Genomic DNA, 23,232 nt, shown 5'->3' on the forward strand with positions numbered 1-23,232 from the left:
CTAAAGTGATGCAATACTGCCTCGAATACAATGAGTTCAGCTTAATGTGTGACTATAATTGGAAAAATAACATGATGGCTTAAAAAAAATGTAATGAAAAACATAAAGCATTCACTAGTCTTTGTATGCAATGGCCTGCATGAACATTACTAAGAGATGCTGAGAAAAAATACATTTAAATGTCTCCAAAAAATTCCCACACAGAATCTGCACGTGTAGAAATCTGCAGATTTTAATCCCATCCACCATTAAGTCTATTTAGTTACTTGTGTAAATGTGTAAATTTATATTTATTGAATTTTTTTATATGAATTCCAGTAATATTATTGACCAATATAAAAATGTTTATGATTAAATTACAATAAAGTTTGTATATAATATTTTCTGTCTTTAGTAGATATACTATATAAGAGACTTGCTTTGTTTCCCAAATAAGTGGATCTAATTGGATTTGCATTGTAAACATAAAATAAATGTTTTAAATTGTATTATTTTTAATTTCATATTAAGTTTTAGTTTACTGCCAGATTTCTGCTTCTACTGGGGGTTGACAGGTCCTTCCCGATAGGTCGTGTTACTGATCGTGTTGGGCCAGCGAATGTGGACAATCTTTCTGAGAGAGGTGTGGATTCTTTGGGTGGTAGTTTTGGACATCTTCCAGGTTTCGACCCCGTACAACAATACTGACTTCACAATAGAGTTGAACAGACAGGTCTTGTTGGTCAAAGCAAGTTCTCTCGAAGCCCAGATGTTCTTGAGCTTGATGAAAGAGGTTCTTGCTTTGGCGATTCTTGCCTTAACGTCTGTATCTGTTCCACCCTGCTGGTTGATGATGCTGCCCAGGTAGGTAAAAGACTGTATCCCCTCCAGGGCACTTATAATCAGGAGTATTGGATTGTTGCAGCTCCAGTTGATCTTAAGAATCTTGGTCTTCTCTGTGTGAATGTTAGTCCAAACTGTGATGCTGTGGCTACAAACACAATGGTCTTCTCTTGCATCTGTTGTGGCTGTGGGTGCGAGACTGTTGGCAAAGTCTAAGTCTTTCAATTGGCTACACAGGTTCACTGGATTCCGGGCCTGCGTTCAATGGTGGATGTCTTCATGATCCAGTTGATAGTATTACAGAAACGGAATATGGATAACAAGCAACCCTGTCAGATTCCTGTCTTCACTTGAAAGCTGTTGGTGAGCATCCCTTGATGGATCACTCAGCAGGTTTTTCTCTCGTATGAGCTCTTGATCAGGCTGACCACCTTGGCTGGGATACCATAGTGCCAGAAGAGCTTCACAGAGTCCCCTCAGTCAACACTGTCAAACGTCATCTCATAGTTGACAAAGTTGATGTACAAGGGTCTGTTTCACTCCAATGACTGCTTGACTATGATGTGCAGCGTTGCAATCTGGTCCGTGCCTGATCCGTTCTGCAGGAAACCTGCTTGATCATCTCAAAATGGCTGATCGACAATGTCCTTCATCCGCTTTAGGAGGATTCGGTTGAAGTCCGGTTCGGTTGCTTGTCACTGACAGGTGTTTGATTGTCTCTGTAGTTGTTGCAGTTACTGAGGTCCTCTTTTTTATTAAGCTTGATTAAGTAACCCTCCTTCCAGTTGGTCGGTATCTCTTTCCCTCCCAGATCGTTCGAAGAGGGGAAAGAGCAACTCCACTGTTGCATCCAGATTTGCTTTCAGATTTCTGCTGGTATGCTGCCTGGTCAGCTTCCTCTCCATTCTTCATTCGGGTGATAGCCTTCTGCATCTCTCTGGTCAGCTTTTTCGCAGTTGATAGGGAGATCTTTGTTGGTTGTGTTGATGTCTGGAGGGTTTGGTGTACTGGTCTATTCAAAAGCTCCTTGAAATGTTCAGACCATTTAATAATCTGCTGCTCTACTCTTATGATGGCCCTTCCCTCCTGTCTCTGACGGGCCGTTCTGGCCTGTTGTACCCTACAGTTTTTTGTCGTGTTAACGGTTTCATGTTACCTTTATACACTGCCTACTCTGCCTCAGCAGTTAGTCCATCTATATAGTCTTTCTTTTCCTTCCTAATGCTCTTTTTTTTACTGCTCTATGGATTTCTGCATATTACTCTTAGGGCTTGACTTTTGATGCTCTAGTCTTGCTGTTGTTGACTGCCACCTTCTTTTGTTGCCTCTCTTCTAGCTTTTTAAGGTCAGGTGATCCACTCTTTGTTAGTGTTTTTTTCGTTCCACCACTTCTTGACAGTGACCTGCACACTACTTCCTCCCTCTTCCTTGTGCAGTTCATGTTGCACCTCAAACCTGAAGTCCAAACTCTTCCCTGACCTTTAGAGATCTTTAGACTGCTGACGTCATAATTCTCTACACTGTGTTGTTTCCTTCCAGTTCATCTTTAACTTCAGCTGCATGCTGCCTACTACTAGGTTGTTGTCAGAAGCCATGTCTGCTCCTCTTCTATCTCTAACGTTCTTAAGGGATCTACTAAACTTTTTGCTAATGCTGATGTGGTCAATATGTTTCTCTATCAAGCTGTCCGGTGATACCCAGATGCATTTGTGGATCTACTTAAGGTAAAAAAGGTTACCTCCGATGACCAATTTGTTGAGCACGCACAGTTCAAATCATGTTTAAAACAAAGAAATTGTTTGTTTGAAGAAGCAGATTCAGTGACATTTGAGCTGATCTGTACATCTCAAGCCAGTACGTGAAAAAAACATAACATGTTGGCCCTAGTTTGAACAGAGCTGAAGCAGTAGCCATGAAAAAGCGAAACTGCAGGTTGGACCAATATCCCTTCATCTGTGTCCTCTGATGCACACATGCACCATTGTGTGTAAATCTGAGAAGGCGCTGTTGTAATTTAGTCCTTACATTTAATCTTTAAATGATGTATAAAGCGACACGGTGGCTCAGGGGTTAGCAATGTCGCCTCAACAGCAGATTGCTGTTTGAGTCCCGGCTGGGTCAGTTGGCGTTTCTGTGTGGATGTGTGTGTGGTCTGTGTGTAATGTTTCCCTGTATTGGCGTGGGTTTCCTCCGGTTGCTCCAGTTTCCCTCACAGTCCAAGACATGCGCTATAGTGAATTGAATAAACTAAATTGGCCACAGTGTACGAGTGTGTATGAATGTTTCCCAGTACTGGTTGCAGCTGGAAGGGAATTTGCCAGGTAAAACATATGCTGGATAAGCTGGCGGTTCCTTCCACTGTAGCGATCCCTGATGAGGGGGCTAAGCCGTAGGAAAATGATTACATGAATTGTAAAATAATTATTCGTTGCTTCTCTTTACATCTCACTTGACTTTTCTTTAAAAAAAATTCCTTGGGTGAGGATGCTTGCACTTTAAGTGTCAGTTACATATCATGCCATGTCAAGTAGCAATTTGTAACTTAAGTAAACATCTCACATTATTATGCTTTACAATTATTCAATCAACTCATTGTTAGTTTAAATGATAATTGATCATGGAAATTGACATCCCTGGGTCTCCTCAGTGTTTCCACCTTGTGCTGAGATAAAGTGGGTCATGGTCATGGATAATGGTCAATGCTCATGTTGATATCAGATTTATTCATGACCACATATCAGTTGTCACTGAGAAATGATCAACATCTTTCAAGCAAAATCTAATTCCAACCGTTTATGTAATGCTTTTGTCATTTATGCCCTGTGTTTGTGCATTTTATCAGTTAAACACATCTTCAGTTCAAATTTCAGTTAAGGAGACTGGAACCACTGAATGATAAACAGAAACTAAATGTAATTTAAAAATAAACAAAGAAAAAATACAAGAACATAATGAAAGCAAGAAGCAGCTCTTCATAGACAGCTGCTGCATAAATATAAGCAGAACAGCATGATACAGTGTTTGAGGCCTGGACCTCACGTTCTTCACTGTTGTCAGCTCTCCCTTTTTTTTCTGGAGATCTTCTGTTGGGCTGGAGACAGGTGTGCTGCACAAATGATGCTCACTATCACTCACTCAACAGCTAATTGTATTTAATATACCGTAAAGCACTGATAAGCAGGTCTGGAGCTGCCATGCAGAGAATTATGAACTTATAGTTGGTGGTAGAGTTTTATTTCAACACTTCATCGTTCATTCTTGGGATAGAGAAAGAGTAAGTGTCAACTTCATCATAAATAAACAGGTAGCAACGTTTGTTGCTTGCAAGCCCACATATTTTGTGACCGTTAGAAATATGATTATATGACATTGAAATTACAAGTGCAAAACAAGGTGAACCATATAAACCTCCTTTACGCTATTCACACCGATATTAACGTGGACTACATATTGCTGTCAGTCACATATCTTTTTGTATTTGCAGCAGTACATCATAAGCTACTTAAACATATTTTTCTGTTTATACTTTACTGTGTGCATATAACAGTAGTGGTGAAAATTACTAATAGAAAATTTAAGACTGGTATTATCTGCTGTATTTGTGACAGCTTTGCAAGTGATTATCATTCATTACGTGAAAAAATATTGATCAGAGAAGATGCCCGGCAAAATATTGTCAGAGTTAAAAGGGAGTTTAGCCGTTTTTTTAACCAGCGATAAAATAAAGCATAAACCAGAGGATTCAGACCTGAGTTAGCATGCAAAGTCCATATTAAAAACATTAGAGTTGTGGAAGAGATTACAGTTAGAGAACAAATATAGTATGGGATATAGCAAAGCATATAAACTGATACCATAATTCCTAAAGTCAGAGCAGCTTAATCTCAGATTTCTTCTTCACTGAACCTCACTTACACATTTACCACCCTTCATCAGAGAGTTTATATCCTTCACTTGCCTGATGAACTACATAGAAGATCCTCAATATAACATTGATGATCATGGTGCAAGGAAAATTAAAGAAATGCACAGATCAAGTGACTGTCCCAACTAAAACTTAACATGAATAAACACCTCTCCATGACACACATCTATTCCGTGTGAAGTGCCAAAATGTCCATTATTACTATAAGGCTAGTGTTATAGCTGATATGGCAAGCCCAGTTTCAGACAGATACTCATTAACATGTTAGTGACGGTTATTTCTGTGGGTACAGTAAAGGGTGACACACAGCCATATAACGATCAACAGCAATTAAAACTAATTACCAAGAGATGTTGAGAGAAGTATGACACGATATAAATAGAGTCCACAGAAAGTGGTCCTCCAAAGTACCAACACTTGTCATCAGTCTGATGGCCTCTACAGGCATGACAAATCCAATAAGCAGATCAGTTACAGCCAGAGAGAGAATAATCATGTTGGTTGGAGTGTGAAGCTTCTTGAAGTGAGAGATGGAGATGATCACCAGCAGGTTCAGAAACACAGTCCATGCTGACAACAGTGACACAAAAAAATATGTGATATTAAATCCATGTCTTAAGCGTTGTTCCTTGACACATGATGAGTTGATGTCAGGAAAGCAGTATTGAGTCTCCTGATCCTCTGTCTCATAGGCCATGACTGAGTCTTGCCCTGTTAGGAGTTTGTTCTGCTCTCCTTTCTGTCCTTTCATTTATACAGTGTCTGGATCAGACTGACAAACCCATCTACCGCCCACTCTGATGTAATCTATCAAAATGTTTTTATTTTTTTTCCTCCAGTCTGTTTGTTGAACATTAACTGTTAAATTCAGTATGTTTCTTGAGTTCAGGTTAGCGTTTTCTACTGCTGGTCAAAAGTAAAGTCGAGCTCAAAAATGGGTTTAGATTTTGTATTGTTATTATGTATTTCCACATGAAAGCTGGGCACAGGTGGAACTGAATTGACCTCTGGTGTGGAGGTCACTGCTTCAATTAGCTGCTGAAAAGCTTTATTTGTGTGGCTCTGGTGCTAAATTGATGTTGGTCAACTTCTTTCAGGTGACAGTTGTGGCCTAAAGGTCAGGAGATGGGTTTGTGACCCAAAGATCAGAGGTTTGAGTTTTGATACCAGCAGGAATTGGTGTATTGTATAGTGTGGTAAATTCCAGGGCTGGGAAATGAATTAAATTGAAATAGCAGATGTGATTAATCAAAAGCTGCAGGTATCATACACACTTTCTTAGGGTAACATGGCAAGTACTCCAAGACCAGTCCTAAGTGGAATAGGGGTTGCACAGGGTTCAACTGGTTTACTTTATTGCTCTGCCATGATGCTTTTTGATTGACGTTGACTAGTTGCACTTCACAGATCATACGATTCCAGACCTGAACAAAATGGCAGCCTCACACAAAAAGGTTTACACTGGCTCCCAGGTAAATTCAGAATAGATTTTAAAGTATTATTACTTTTCTATAGATCACTAAATGGCCTGGACCTCAATACATTACAGATATGCTCACTGTATACAAACCTAACAGATCACTCAGATCTTTAGGATCAAATAAACTAGAAATTCCAAGAGTTCAGTCAAAGCAGGTGAATCGGCTTTCAGCTATTACGCCCCTCACTGCTGGAATCAGCTTCTAGAAATGATCAGATGTGCTCCAACATTAGGCACATTCATATCAAGACTGAAAACACATCTGTTTAGCTGTGCCTTTACTGAATGAGCATTGTGCTACGTCCGACAGATCGCACTATTGTGTCTTTCTTTTCTTCATTCTTTATAATGTTTTCAAAGAAAAAAGAAAATTGTACTTCATTCTCTCTCTCTCTCTCTTCTCTCTCTCTCTCCTCTCTCTCTCTCTCTCTCTCGCTCCTCCTCCTCCCTCTCTCCTCTCTCTCTCTCTCCTCTCTCTCTCTCTCTATATATATATATATATATATATATATAATATATATATATATATATATATATAGAATATAGATGAGAGAGAGAGAGAGAGATTTTCATTGTTGCATGAAGTCAAATATATATTTTGACTTCATGCAACAATGAAAATTACAAATAGAATCAAAGATTAAAATCTAGCTTTATTGGTTAAAGCTTTGCAGTAATTATAATTAGTGTTGTGTAAAAACATTGATCAGAGAGGATGCTGAGTGAATATTTTCAGAGTTAAGATGAGTTTAGCTGTCTTTTAAACCAGGGGTAAAATAAAGCATAAACCAGAGGATTCATACCTGAATTAGCATATACAAGCAATAACAAAACATTAATAGTTGTGGAAGAGATTACGGTTAGAGACAGATACAGTAAGGAATCCAGCAAAGCATGTAAGCTGTCACAATGATTCCCAAAGTCAGAGCAGCTTTACGCTCAGATTTCCTCTTCACCGAACCCTCCGTTACACATTTACCACCCTTCATCAGAGAGTTTATAACCTTCACTTGCTGATGAACTACATAGAAAATCCTCAGATATAAAGTGATGATCAGGACACAAGGAAAAATAAAGATACAAACAGATCAATGATTGTCCAAGTAAACTCATCATGACCGAACACTTTCCATAACACACATCTGTTCTGTGTGAAGTGTCAAAATATCCATTATTAACTACAAAGGCAGTGATATAAGCTGAGAAGCAAGCCCAGTTCAGACAGATGCTCATTAATGTTTTAGTGATGGTTATTTTCTGTGGGTACAGTAAAGGGTGACACACAGCCACATAACGATCACAGAAAGTAAAACTAAATTACTAAGAGATGCTGAGACCAGAAGAAATAAATAATATATATATTGCACAGAAATATCACAAAATACCAGCACGTCTCAATCAGTCTGATGGCCTCTATAGGCATGACGAGTCCAACAAACAGATCATTTACAGCCAGAGAGAGAATAATCATGTTGGTTGGAGTGTGAAGCTTCTTGAAGTGAGAGATGGAGATGATCACCAGCAGGTTGAGAAACACAGTCCATGCTGACAGCAATGACACAAACACATATGTGATATAACCATGTCTATAGCGTTTCCCTTTGACACATGATGAGTTGATGTGAGGAAAGCAGTATTGAGTCTCCTGATCCTCTGTCTCATAGGCCATGAGTGAGTCTCCTCCTGTTAGGAGTTTGTTCTGCTCTCCTCTCTGTCCTTTCATTTATACAGTGTCTGACTCAGACTGACCAACCCACTCTGATGTAATGCAATAATTTTTTTTCTAGGACAATAGATTTGATAAACAATCGGGTTTTTTTTCTGTCCGGATGTTAGGATGCATTTCAGCTCAAGTGTTTGTTTTTTCTTCATGCTGGTATTTTCACATGAATGAATTACACATGTGGAACTCAGCTGAGGTGCTTGAATTTTATTTAAAATTATTTTTAAATACAAAATATCTTTAAAGAAAGTTTAAGGGTTGAAGAAAACATTCAGTAGCATGTTTATGTTGTAGTTCATGAACGACCACTTCAGGCTACTAAAGGATAATTTTTTAAATTAAAAATGATTGAAAAGTAACATCTACCCCACTTTCACATATTGGATAAATGTGTGTATTGTAGCTTATATACAGTGTATGTGTATGTAAATAATCATATATTAAAACATAACAGACAAGTTTCCATGACAAATTTATAACAGTTTTTTCTAGGGCAGTTTTTACCATGACATGACTGTTTTTCCACGAATAGCCAGATTCATCGCATGATAATAAGGTTTTTCAAAAACTTTATTCGTATTTTTCACGGCCCAGTGTCTGTGCCTGTTTTGTTTTTTCTTTCTATCTCTCTAGCTGTCATTCCTTAGGCCCGCCCATTGGTTGAGCTAGATGTCAATCATTGTTACTATTTTAATGATGTCATCATCAATGACCAATCAGATGTGGAATTCCCTATTTAAAAGAAGCCGGCACAGAAGAACGTTAGTTTGCTTTTGCTTGCTCACTGTTGTGGTTTTGCTGGGTTTTTGATAGTTTATTGTGTTAAGTGTGTTCTGTTATCATTTGTGCTGGAATCTACATAAGTGAGTTTTCTTATGTTTTTCTTCTGATCGCCTGATTCACAACATTATTTGAGGACAGGGTAGATGTCACGTGATCCTACATGCTGCTACATGTAGATCTGCAAATGTACTATACACACTAGATTAGAAGTGTGCGCCAATCATTGTAAGTTTTGTTATACGTTTTGATAGTAGAAAAGTTTAGATAGGGCTGTGAAAACAAAGACTTTTTTTTTTCTTCCTTTTCTTGTTATTTTTTTCTTGGGCACCGCTTTGTTCCTCTTCCCCTTTATTACAACCATTTATTTTATTTAGTTTTCTTATTTTGTTTATACTCTGTTTGTTAACATTTACTCACCTTTATAAAATAAATTACTATTGAGGCATAATCTGGTTGTTTGTCTGCTCCATTGCCACCATCATCTTAAAGGGGTCGTACAATTTTCAATGTTGCTGTACCCTATAGCGGTTACAATCTAAATAACCGTAATGCTAATAATTCTCATAAACTGACTTTCAAACCAAAACATTCACTTTTTGTGCCACCTCCATCTCCTAAATCATGTTCCTAAGAGATAGTTATTTTTACTGCATCACATTTCTGTTAATTAATTAATTTATTAGTTGTGTGCATTGGTTAATTTTGGACCATGTTCATACAGACCCTTTACTGAATTCAGCTATATTCAGTTATATACTTTTTTTTTGTGATAGGCCTAACACAAATATCAGTCTTACAGATTTTTTATTACAATGATGGTGATTATTGATTACGCCACATGGTCACGACCATGACTGCAGCACACTACAAACGCCCTAACCTTGTCTGCTTTGTGTTGAAGTCCAGCCCGCACTGTGCTTGGCTAATCTCATTGACCTCCGTCTGGTCTGCAAAACATTGTTCTAGTTAATCACACTTATTGTACTCGTATCGGAGTCAATACATTATTGATTTTCATAATTGGCAAGACAAGCCTTGAGACCGGCCGCATATACAACTCCATGCCTCTTTAATAAACATGTTACCTATGCATCAGTGTTAATCTCATTGGTCGTCATCATTTTGAACAAGTTTCTTCAGATGAAAACTAAATAAAAATCAAGTGATGATGACGACAACTATAATAAAATATACTGACATCATGAGATGAGAATGAGTGAGGGATGTTTTTTGGCTAAATATGCAATCAGAACTAATCTTGGTCGATAATGACAATATACAAACACGCAAAAAAAAACAGGATACTCTGGTGATTTATATTAGATAGCTCATTTACTAAATCTAAGCAAAAATAAACCTCCACCATGTAAAGGTAAGGATTAAAAAGGCATACTACTTTATTTTTTTGGTCAAATGAAGTGTGTGGCAGAGAGAGCGAGAGCACAGAGCTGCACATTGGAGTAGAGCTCATTATATTTACAACCCCTTCCAAATATGGTCATATATGGGCGCTTCTGATTTTAAGGGGGTTTATGGAGTAATAAATGAGCCTATAAACCAGTTTACAAACACAATAGTGATACAAATAATGTTGCTGGGAATGTGTTGGTTACTTTGTAGACATTTCTGTCTCAATTAAACATTGCAGTTTGAGGCCGGGAGCGATGCACGTTGCGCAAGTAGGTAGTGCTGTCTGCCTCACCGCAAGAAGGTTGCTGGTCGAGGCCCGGGCTGGGTCAGCTTGGCATTTCTGGTGGCGTTTGCATGTTTTCCCTCCTGCATTTGCGTGGGTTTCCTCCGGGTGCCTCCGGTTCCCCCACAGTCCAAAAACAATTCGAGAATACAGGGTGAATTGGGTTAGGCTAAATTGTCCGTAGTGTATGAGTGTGTGTGGATGTTTCCTAGAGATTGGTTGCAGCTGGAAGGGCATCCGCTGCGTAAAACGTGCTGGATAAGTTGGCAGTTCATTCCGCTGTGGCGACCCTGGATTAATAAAAGGGACTAAGTTGAAAAAAAAATGAATGAAATAAATGAATGTTTTGAGGCCACTCAACGTCTTTAGGTCATATTTCTTGGGCTTGCAAGAAAAAACACGCAGGCTCTATTTTAACGATCTAGCCGCAAGGTCTGAAGGGCAGGGCGCAAAAGCATTAAGGCCGTATCCAGATCCCCTTTTGCCTATTTAATGAGGGGAAACTACGTTCTGCTGCGCATGGTCTAAACAGGGTTAAGCTTATTCTCTTAATGAGTTATGGTGTGTTTTGAGCATAAACCATCTCCCATTCCCTTTATGAGTCAGTTGCATCACATTTGCTATTTACATGGCAGACTTTGTTAGTGGAAAAACTGAATGCTTTACTAGCGAGAAAACAGCTAAACAGAGCATCTGCACCGCGAGAATGACAGAATGAACCTCCTCCATACTGCCTTTCACTTTCTCTCTTTCATGGATAAGGAAATGTGTTGTACGCAGAGACATCGATTAGCCTACATAATTAATTAGTTTGTTGTAGATTTGTTTCAAAACTATTTCTAAATTCAGTTCTAATTTCCAGCAAATTAACAATTATAACAAAGTGTGTGTGTGTGTGTGGCACTTCTAAAAACGAAAGCATAATAGTCATGCACGTCTGTCAAGCATGTGTTCACATTGAAATACATTGGAAAGGTAGCACATTGGAATGGAAAATGCATTATGTGTACTAAATGAGCCCTCTGCATCTTGTCAATTATATAAACTGCCATGACATCAGCCTTGTGGCTCAGTTTCTGATTGGCTGTCTGTTGCCAAGCATTTAGGTGCCACAAAGACAGCTTCACAATGTGAGGTTAACGCCACAAATGTGATATGTGATCTATGTATAACATTGCAGACATGCAGCTCCACATGCTTAATATAATTGCTCTCACAGAGCTTAGATGCAGTGCCACCCTCCAAAAAATTCTGTTTGTGGTGGACAAAGGAGGAAACAAACAAATAAATAAGGTGAATAAGATAACAACATGATTTTAATTCTCTTCTTCCTTTGCAAATTAACAGCACATTGTCACTAGTCAAGCTAACCTGACAGCTTAGACATAACCTGCTCATGTTAATGTTATGGTAGAGAGAATAAACTGAAATGTGACATACATTTTTCACTGTAAGAAAAGGCAGAGCCCACAGAAAGGGCCCAAAGGAAGCCAGAGGAAGAGTCCGAGAGAAAAGAGAACAATTAGAATGTTCTTTTATACATTTCTTTTGAGCATGTGACCAAAACCCACATCTGAGACATTCAAACTGACCAATCAGAAGATGGAGATCTTCCCCCGCTGTATGACAACATTGCAGACTCCTGATATATACACATTTCAGCCTATAGGCCCTGATCTTATAAGCACATCTGTGCATATAAGAATTCAAGTAATTCATCCCCTCTGTGATGATAAATTCATATTTTATTGCACAAAGTGTCTTTCTGACTGGCAAAGTAAAATGTCTGTAAAAGCATCCAAATTCAGTATGTTGCTTTTATTTCAGAGTGCTCCACTTCAGCTACCCCACACTACTTTAACAGTTCATTTCCACTGAGCAGTATGATTTGGTACAGTACAGTATGCAATTGTTTCCACTGTCAGAAGTTGTGAATGATACCAGAATGGCGAATTGTACCTTCCCACTTTTTTTAGTACTTGGCACATTACTTAAACATTATTACAATTAATTTTCTGTAAAGATATTTATAAGAGAGGATGCAGACTGAAGTATTTTCAGAGTTAAAATATATTTAGCTGTCTTTTTAAACCAGGGGTAAAATAAAGCATAAACCAGAGGATTCATACCTGAGTTAGCATACACAACCCATGTCAGAACATTTATAGTTGTGGAGGAGTTTACAGCTATTGTACAGATATAGTAAGGAATCCAGCAAAGCAGATAAACTGACACAATGATTCCTAAAGTTAGAGCAGCTTTACTCTCAGATTTCCTCTTCAATGAACCTTCAGTTACACATTTACCACCCTTCATCAGAGAGTTTATAACCTTCACTTGCTGATGAACTACATAGAAAATCCTCAAATATAAAATGATGATCGTGATACAGGGAAAAATAAAAGACATTATCAGATTAGTGACTATCCAACTAAAAAACATCATGACTGAACCTTGCCCATAACACACATCTGTTCTGTGTGAAGTGTCAAAATATCCATTATTAATAACAAACGTAATGTTATATGCTGAGAAGCAAACCCAGCTCAGACAGACACTCATGAGTGTTTTAGTGATGGTTATTTCTGTGGGTACAGTAAAGGGTGACACACAGCCACATAACGATCAACAGCAATTAAAACCAAATTACTAAGAGATGCAGAGAGAAGCACTGCAATGCATAATAAATAGAGTGAACAGAAAGTGTCTCCAAAGTACCAACATGTCTCAATCATTCTGATGGCCTCTATAGGCATGGCGAGTCCAATAAACAGATCATTTACAGCCAGAGAGAGAATAATCATGTTGGTTGGAGTGTGAAGCTTCTTGAAATGAGAGATGGAGATGATCACCAGCAAGTTCAGAAACACAGTCCATGCTGACAGCAATGATGCAAACAAATATGTGGTGATATATCCATGACTTGAGTGTTTCCCAGTGACACATGATGAGTTGATGTCAGGAAAGCAGTATTGAGTCTCCTGATCCTCTGTCTCATAGGCCATGAGTGAGTCTCCTCCTGTTTGTAGTTTGTTCTGCTCTCCTTTCATTTATACTGTGTCATCTATTATGTACCACCCATTCTGATGTAATAATAATAATAAAAAAATAAAAAAACCTGAGCAGACCTTCAATCCTCTCAATCTTGATTTATTTTATTTGACCTGTTTTAAACCTAAATGGGGCATCTCTCTGTTTGTGTGCATACTCACATCAGGGTGTTTAATTATTTCTTAGGTTATATATTTTCCAGGTACATACTAAAAACATTCTGAATCACAATATTACCATCAGTTTAGCTTTTGCAATAGACAAGTCTGCTGTCTGTCATATTTTAGCAACCTGTCATAGTAACTAACGAACAATTCCTTAAAGTTCTGCAATATACATTAGAACACAATATTAAAGCTGTAGCCTACGTCACATCATAAAGGTGAACTAGCATCTGCTGATCATATTATATCTACAGATATCAGCAATGGCTGATTGACACATTTAGTTGATCTTGTTAAATAGGTTAAAAGCTGTAACCCAGATGTCATGTTTAGAGCGCTTTGACAAACATGTTTCCACTCTTAACTGCAAAATTGGAATGAATTTAAACTACTACATATGAGAGCTTTTGCTTTAAGTGCGGAAGTATTATGGCTGCCGTAGTCTAAAGCTAAATGCATTATGGGTGATGTAGTGAACAAATGTACTCACCAGAGTGTTTACCATACTGCTGCTAAAAACAAGGAAGAAATGTGTGCGTGCGTGCTTTTTCTCTCAAATTATTATATTCACGTCACCCTGGTGTGTTTGAATTGTACCTCAGATGAAATGGCAGTGTTGGAACAGTAGGCCTCTCTCCAGGCAGTCACATGGGTTGGTCTGCCTTTGTTTACTCAATGAAAGCATCAGTGACTGCGTTTACATGGACATCAGTAATCAAATTATTTGCTTTAATTAAGACAATAATAAGATTAAGGTGTTTAGATGAGTTGCTTTTTGAATGTTTCTTTCATGATTCCCTTTTACATGTTGTAGCACATAATTAGATTAACGTCATTGCGTCACCGCGCTATCCGCATTTCCTCCGGAGTTTCATGTAATTTCGGGTGTTTCATTATTAATTTGTCGACTTTAACTGTGGTGGCACTTTCACTTTCATTCGGGCATTGGGGCATGCCCCCCGTGACAAACGAGATATTGGATGCAACTATGAACTGCTGGAAGAATTGTTTTAATGGAAGTTCATACCCGCATGCTGAATGGAAGAAAAAAAAAAACTCTGCATTTGACGATGCAGGTGTCTGTGGTCTGCATTGACTCGGTAGGTGCAAAGAGTGTCGTGTGCGTGGACTTTAAAAAAAAAAAAAAAAAAATTCCAAATCCTCCAGAAACGCTCTTTTATTACCCCATAAAATTCCCCTAGAATTATAAGGTTCATATTGACTATATTTGGATCTGTTGTGAATATTAATGAGCTTCACTCTTACATACAGCTCTCACAGACACACACACAGCATGATGTATGCTGAAGCTGCTTATGCATTATGCTTTTGCTGCTGTGTAATAAATCAATAGCATTTCTGAGGCTAGTCAGGCAACTTAGACAACATTGAGTGATGCGGTGCTCATTGCTCATACTAGTGGTATTGGTGTAATCGTGGTTATTTTATTTAAAGTGTGAAAATGAAATTTAGTAGGATTAAGTAATATAAAATGATAAGTCAGTTAAAAATATTGATGTTATAAATTGTAAATATGTGGAAAATATTAACCAATTTGGTTAGAAATGATCATTTCTAAATAAATCAACAGATAAAAAAAACTGTATTGTCATAAATAGACTATTCATAACTGTGCGTTCACACTGAAAGCGGTTGAGAGCGTCCAAGGTCGCTTTGGCCGCCCTGGCGACAACGATGTCTGCCTTCAGCTCCGGCGGCGAGAGCGTCAAAATTCGCGACATTGATCTCGTATTTAAAGGAGCCATTGCAGCATATCAGTTACATTCCTGCATAAAACACGCTTTCTAGCATGAAAATGTTGCGCATTTCTTATCAAATTTATTTAACAATGGAAGATCAAGTTGCATGTGATGTGGCTTTGCTCCACTTAAATATCCAATATGTGTCCATATGTCTAAAATATTCTAAAGCAGCAATACTGTTTTGTATTGTCGCATAAAATTCCCGCGTTTTTAAAGATAAATATATACAACATTAATGCACATCAGTAACTCATCAGTAACTTATTTAATGCATGTTCCTGTAAGAAAGCAATGTAAATAATTGAAAATCCGGCAACCGCAATCATCAAACCCTTAGGAACAACTGTGGTCGGAACCAAAGTTCACAGGACTGTGTTCTCTGAACTCCTCTCAAGCGGTGGACTTCTTCATTCTGATTGCTTGCCGCCGAACTGCGTCATAGCTCATTACCATAAAGTTGACTTGATTTCAACTCTCCTCGACGCCCACACTGGCGAAGACGCGCCGCGCTGCTCTTCGCCGCTTATCGCTGCCGGCTCTCATAGAAAATTAATGACTTCCGGCTACTTTGACGCTCTCATAGCTTTCGATGTGAACGTACAGTAACAGTTGGGGACGTTTTAATAAAGCAGCGTTCTGAATCAGGTTTAGTACTGCTGTTTTGAAGGCCTGCTGATGGAGTCATGCGGTCTTAAAATGATAAGAACTTGAAGTTTGCTACATTTTTTTAACAGGAAGGGTATTATTTTTCTGACGTTGTGATTGTGAATCACATCCATAAATCACCGGGTCATTGCTCAGCTGATCTTCAAGCTGAACCTCATTCTCTGAGACTGAATCATTGTGAAAGTTTATCAGCTTTCCTTTATTCTGGATTTTTAGATCAGGGATTCTCAATCGGCCAGTCCAGTTTAAAGCAGAAGCTGGTCTTTTGCAATCTCCCTGTTAATATATAGTAAGTGTTATGGTAAGTAAAGTATTATAGTTAATAGTAAATAAAATTATATATTTTTTATAAAATGCTGATAATAGAAAAATAACAGAAGGCACAACAATATATATCTATTTGTTTTTTATTTGTTAATAAATAAAGGTTTAAATGAGCATTTTATACAAACATTTTAGAGAAAATGTCAGACATGTGGGCCTTAAAAAATTGATCGGATAAAGAAGTGGGCCCCGAAGTGAAAAAGGTTGAGAACTCCCTTTTTTAGAGTAAATATCTTATTTAAACAATGGTTGAATCAAATACATATTAAGTAAATTAAATACAAATGAATCATTAACATCTTGGATCAAGCATCCTCTCTGGGCAGTATTTGTATTGACCATAGCTTGTTTGAGTTTTTCTTTTCTTTCTATTTTCAATCTGGTAAAACACATTGTAGCTCACATTATAAATGTATTTCCTCTGTTCTGATAATATTAATACATATTTAATTAGCATTACTGTACCCTATATGGATATGTACAACAACATATGTGTACATTTTGAAGAGGCAGGACTTATCCAATGATAATCAGAAACTAAATGAAATGAATGAATAAATCATTCTTAACCAGCACCAGGACGTGGATGCACTGTGGCGCTGTTTTTGAACATGTCAGTGTTTACGAATAGATTACGTCAAAAAGAACATGAGTAATCTTGGCGAACTATACATCAGTCTAAAGCTACAACCCTCAACACTAGCTAGTTGTTTGTTATTTGGGAAGCTTATAAAGAATGTACTTGCTAAATTTGTGTAAATTTTACAGAAGACGCTTATTAGAAATGGTGCATATCATCCTTATAACAAGACGCACACATTCATTGCTGTACTCCACGGTTTATTTGGAACGGTAAGAGTCCTCAGAACAACATTCCATCTAACACATTTTGTCCACTGACACAATAGTGTTGAATTACAGATGGCTGTTCGCTTGTTTATGTCACCGTTTCTTCCGGAGACCTGTTGTTTACATTGTCTACTATGTTACTTACACACAAATAAAGGGCATCTTGGTAGTAAATAGCAAGATGATGTCATTGTTTACAGTGTTACAAATAAAATGAGACCACAAACTGAATAAAAAGTCAAAGTTATAGTTACTAAAATCTAAACAAAGCAGTTGAGTGTGTTCACATTCTGCATATGCTGTTTGTGAGCCGCTTTTAACCAGTAACTTACTTTCTAGTTTGACTGATGGAGAAATTGAAAGCAAGTAGTAACCCTTCATGGACAGGTGCTGCATAACTATAAACTGAACAGCAAACAGTTTTTATTGTAGTTAGAGTTTTAAGAATGTTAAAATAGGGCATTTATAGATATTAAACCCAAAGAAAGATTAGGTACCTCCTATCAGCTATTGATCACGTCTCTTCATTTTGTATTACAACATTAATAACTAATATCAAACATGCATTTATGTTTTATTAGTGATAGCTAATAATAAATTTTAATTAATGTTGAGCAAAACTATTGATCAGAGAGGATGCCGGCTGAAATATTTTCAGAGTTAAAATGAGTTTAGCTGTCTTTTTAAACCAGGGGTAAAATAAAGCATAAACCAGAGGATTCAGACCTGAGTTAGCATGAACAGCCCATATTAAAACATTCATAGCTGTGGAAGAGTTTACAGTTAGAGAACAGATATAGAAAGGAATCCAGCAAAGCAGATAAACAGTCACAATGATTCCTAAAGTCAGAGCAGCTTTACTCTCAGATTTCCTCTTAAACAAACCCTCTGTTACACATATTCCACCCTTCATCAGACAGTTTATAATCTTCACTTGCTGATGAACTACATAGAAAATCCTCAAATATAAAGTGATGATCAGTGTGCAAGGAAAAATAAAACCCACAAATAGATCAATGATTGTCCAACCAAAACTCATCATGAATAAACACTGTCCATAACACACATATGTTCTGTGTGAAGTGTCAAAATAGCCATTGTTAACTACAAGGGCAGTGCTATACGCTGAGAAGCAAACCCAGCTCAGAGAGATGCTCGTTAATGTTTTAGTGATGGTGATTTTCTGTGGGTACAGTAAAGGGTAACACACAGCCACATAACGATCAACAGCAATTAAAACTAAATTACTAAGAGATGCTGAGAGAAGTAATACAATAAATATTAAATAGAGCTTACAGAAAGTGTCTCTAAAGTACCAACACATCTCAATCAGTCTGATGGCTTCTACAGGCATGACAAGTCCAACAAACATATCAGTTACAGCCAGAGAGAGAATAATCATGTTGGTTGGAGTGTGAAGCTTCTTGAAGTGAGAGATGGAGATGATCACCAGCAGGTTCAGAAACACAGTCCATGCTGACAGCAATGACACAAACAAATATATAATATTATATTCATCAATGGAGCGTTTCCCCTTGACACATGATGAGTTGATGTTAGGAAAGCAGTATTGAGTCTCCTGATCTTCCGTCTCATAGGCCATGAGTGAGTCTCCTCCTGTTAGTAGTTTGTTCTGCTCTCCTTTCTGTCCCCTTTCTATTTATACTGTCTGGATCAGGCTGACCAACCCATTTATTACCCAGTCTGATGTAATGCATCAGTTTTATTTCCCTTGATCTTTCTTGAACAAAATGTATGAGATGCAGTTAGTTCTTGCAGCCATATTTAATAATTACAAAGGCAGTGCTATTAGCTAATTAGCAAAGCCAGCTCCGACAGATAATCATTATTGTTTTAGTAATGGTTATTTTTTGTTGGTACAGTAAAGTATGCATATTGTGTTGTCCCTTCAAGCAAATTTGTTTTTGTGAAGTGTTTTACCTAAGGAGATTTTTATATAATGAGGGATGGTTAAATGTGTGATTATTTATTTTTCTTTGTATTCACTTTATCATACAATATGAGCATTTTATCATACAAAGTATTGCTGAAAAGGTAAATATGTGGTGTGTAACTGGTGTATATTAAAAAAGTGTTAGAAAATACCATCTATAAGAAAACCTTTTCATTGTAAAAACAAATGAAATAATCACAACATTTGGAGACTTTGTACTCATTTTTCCATGTGGATGATGTTTCAGGTTTGATATACAGAACAGATAAAATCAAAACTGCACAGGTAAAACATTTTGGCTGATTCAAGGCCACACATGAAGCTGTTTTCTAGATCAGGTTTAGTTTTTAAGGCATGACGATTGAGTATTGCAGTCCTATCTTGAAATTACAAGAGTTGGTGAAGTGGCTTTGCTGCATTTTGTAACATGAAGAGTTTTTTCTAATGTTGTGATTGTGAAATGCAAACCTAAAAGACCGGTTATTCCACTCAAACTACACACCTGCCACACCACTTTCAGATCTCCTCCTGATTACACAAACACACAGCTGAAGCTAATCAGAATTCCTTGAAAAGACAGTCAGACAGCTGCATCTCATCCAGAATGCTGCTACCAGGATTCTGACCAGAACCAGGAAATCAGAGCACATCACACCTGTTCCCAGGTCTTTACACTTGCTCCCAGTTACATTCAGAATAGATTTGAAAGTATTATTACTTGCCTATAAATCATTAAATGGCATAGGACCTCAATACCTTTAAAAGCTAGCTACTCCCAAACATTGCAAAAAAATATGAAAATTTTACATGGGACATAAAGCATTAATAAGCTGGCCTGGAATGGACATGGTGAGAATTTCACTCACAAATTTAGCTGGCGGTAGCATTTTAACTTTTTGCATGTATAGAGCAAGTGTCAATGTCATTATGAATGAGTTTAATACAGTTTTTGTATACCAACAAGCAAAACATTTCCAGACAAAAATATTCTAAATATTACCGTATGGTATATTAATCCTGAAGCAGACACATAACCCCAAATACCCAATTTAAACACATGATAAATAGGTGCTACATAACTGTTGGCTGGTTTAGGTAACATTAATCACATATCTTTTTTTTTTTTTTTTGATTTTTAACCTTTTGATAATTGATAAGAGAGTGGAAACAGGAATGCACAGGGAACAGGAAGAGGGGAAGATCGGCAAAGGACCTCAAGTCATCAAACAAACTTGGGTCACTGTAAATACCTTAGAGATATGCATCAATGCACTTATCCACTAAGCACACATATACACAGTTGAAGTCAGAATTATTAGCCCCGCTGAATTATTAGCCTCCCTGTTTATTTTTTCCCCAATTTCTGTTTAACAAAGAGAAGATTTTTTTTCAACACATTTCTAAACATAATAGTTTTAATAACTCATTTCTAATAACAGATTTATTTTATCTTTGCCATGATGACAGTAAATAATATTTTACTAGATATTTTTTCAAGACATTTCTGTACAGCTTAACATTTAAAGGCTTAACTAGGTAGGTTAGGGTAATTAGGCAAGTTATTGTATAACGATGGTTTGTTCTGTAGACTATCTAAAAAATATATAGCTTAAAGGGGCTAATAATGTTGACCTTAAAATTGTTTTTAAAAAATTAAAAACTGCTTTTATTTTAGCCGAAATAAAACAAATAAGACTTTCTCCAAAAGAAAAAATATTATCAGACATACTGTAAAAATTTCATTGCTCTGTTAAACATCATTTGGGAAATATTAAAAAAAATCAAAGGGAGGCTAATAATTCTGACTTCAACTATATATATTGTGTGTGTGTATGTGTGTGTATATATATATATATATATATATATATATATATATATATATATATATATATATACAAAAAAAATTAATGTTGCATATACATATTGATCAGAGAGGATGCCTGCTGTAATATTTTCAGAGTTAAAATGAGTTTAACTGTCTTTTTAAACCAGGGGTAAAATAGAGCATAAACCAGAGGATTCAGACCTGAGTTAGCATGAACAGCCCATATTAAAACATTTATAACCGGGGGAGAGTTTACCGATAAAGAACAGATATAGTAAGGAATCCAGCAGAGCAAATAAACTGACACAATAATTCCTAAAGTCAGAGCAGCTTTACTCTCAGATTTCCTCTTAAACAAACCCTCTGTTACACATTTACCACCCTTCATCAGAGAGTTTTTAACCTTTACTTGCTGATGAACTACATAGAAAATCCTCAGATATAAAGTGATGATCAGCACACAAGGAAAAATAAAACAAATGAACAGATCAGTGACTATCCAACTAAAACTCATCATCACTAAACACTCTCCGTAACACAGATCTGTTCTGTGTGAAGTGTCAGAAAATCCACTATTAATTACAAATGTAGTGTTATAAGCTAATAAGCAAACCCAGCTTAGACAGATAGTCATTAAAGTTTTAGTGATTGTTATTTTCTGTGGTTACTGTAAAGGGTGACACACAGCCACATAACGATCAACAGCAATTAAAATTAAATTACTAAGAGATGTTGTAAGAAGTAATGACACAAATAATAAATAGAGTCCACAGAAAGTGTCTCCAAAGTACCAACACGTCTCAATCAGTCTGATGGCCTCTATAGGCATGACGAGTCCAACAAGAAGATCAGTTACAGCCAGAGAGAGAATAATCATGTTGGTTGGAGTGTGAAGCTTCTTGAAGTGAGAGATGGAGATGATCACCAGCAGGTTCAGAAACACAGTCCATGCTGACAGCAATGACACAAACAAGTATGTGATGATATATCCATTACTGGAGCGTCTCCCTTTAACACATGATGAGTTGATGTCAGGAAAGTAGTATTGAGTCTCCGTGATCCTCTGTCTCATAGGCCATGAGTGAGTCTCCTTCTGTTAGGAGTTTGTTCTGCTCTCCTTTCACATTTTCATTGTAAAAGTCTACTATCACCTGCCAACCAGATGATATCTGCAGATTGACTGACACATTTAGGGCGCACTCACACTATGCTATCCGAACCATGCCCAGGCCCGTTTCCCGGATCGTTTGAGAATTGTTAGTGCTCTGAAATGGGCTTAGACGTGGTTCAGTTGGCTGACCCTGGCCCAATTGGAAGAGGTGTGCCAGAGCACGGTTCACTTAGGCTCACTTCAGCGCGGTTCACTTGAGCGCGCTTGAGCCTGAAGATGAGACGTGACTTTTAAGGTACTGCTTCATATGGATTTAATAATCATTCTTACTGTTCAATGAATGCAAACTGTCATAGATTATAAAAAACACAAACCCCTCACTGCACGATAGCTGCACCTTTAGCAAACCTCCTAATTCTTGCAGCACAAGGACTTTTATGATTGTTTATCAGCGTCAAAAGTGGCTGATCTCTTCGGCAAAATATTTGACTGCGTGTCACAGCATCCTGAACCACTAAAACTATATAAAGAAATCTCCACTGTGCTGAGCGAGAGCGCTTCTTAAACTGAACATGTGCTCATGGCCAGGAGTGCGGGCCGCCGGGGGAGATGGGAGGGGGACTTGCTTCGGCCCGGTTCAAGGCAACTGCACATAGTGTGAGTACGCCCTTACTTAATCTAGTTAAATTGGCCAAAAGCTGTAATCTAGATGCATTTACATCGTTTAAGTAGCCAATCTAAATCTGTGCCATTTCAAATCTTCTAAAGCATATAATTGGTGTGATGCCTGGTTCAGACTTATTTATAAACAGATCTTTCAAGCAATCTCACTTAAAAGGGTGGTTCAATGCTGTTTCATGCATGCAAAGTTATTTACGCCATTAATGAGTTAAACTCTCATGCTCAACTATGGGTCAAGTTTAAAAAATATATGATAAATAATTATTTGTAAGTATTGATTTGCAAAAAATGTATTTCCGGGGTGACCAGGTTAAACTTTTTTCAGATTCTGTCTCTATTTTATGTAACTAAGAGTAGACCTGCCCGATCGCGATTAGAAAAGTCATTTTTAAATAGTAAAAGCTGTGATTATTTCGAT

General features: G+C 37.4%; 1 protein-coding gene and 3 pseudogenes across 1 annotated transcript; all 4 read right to left on the reverse strand.

Annotated features, from left to right (window-relative positions):
* Positions 1 to 537: 537 nt before the first annotated feature.
* Positions 538 to 7,950, reverse strand: LOC130235942 (uncharacterized; annotated as a pseudogene).
* Positions 7,951 to 12,433: 4,483 nt separating this feature from the next.
* On the reverse strand, positions 12,434 to 13,467 carry LOC130236578 (trace amine-associated receptor 13c-like; annotated as a pseudogene).
* Positions 13,468 to 17,847: 4,380 nt separating this feature from the next.
* On the reverse strand, positions 17,848 to 18,891 carry LOC130236609 (trace amine-associated receptor 13c-like). Its single transcript, XM_056467347.1, has one exon. It carries the CDS (start codon positions 18,844 to 18,846, stop codon positions 17,848 to 17,850), a length of 999 nt encoding a protein of 332 aa, XP_056323322.1. The 5' UTR covers positions 18,847 to 18,891.
* Positions 18,892 to 21,101: 2,210 nt separating this feature from the next.
* Positions 21,102 to 22,137, reverse strand: LOC130235745 (trace amine-associated receptor 13c-like; annotated as a pseudogene).
* Between the last annotated feature and the right edge of the window lie 1,095 nt (positions 22,138 to 23,232).

The sequence above is a fragment of the Danio aesculapii genome, chromosome 10 (assembly GCF_903798145.1).
Source record: "Danio aesculapii chromosome 10, fDanAes4.1, whole genome shotgun sequence".
NCBI classification, from domain to species: Eukaryota; Metazoa; Chordata; class Actinopteri; order Cypriniformes; family Danionidae; genus Danio; species Danio aesculapii.

Excerpts from the sequence above, each read along its gene's own strand:
- LOC130236609 (XM_056467347.1), bottom strand. The coding sequence starts at position 18,846 with ATGGCCTATGAGACGGAAGATCAGGAGACTCAATACTGCTTTCCTAAC.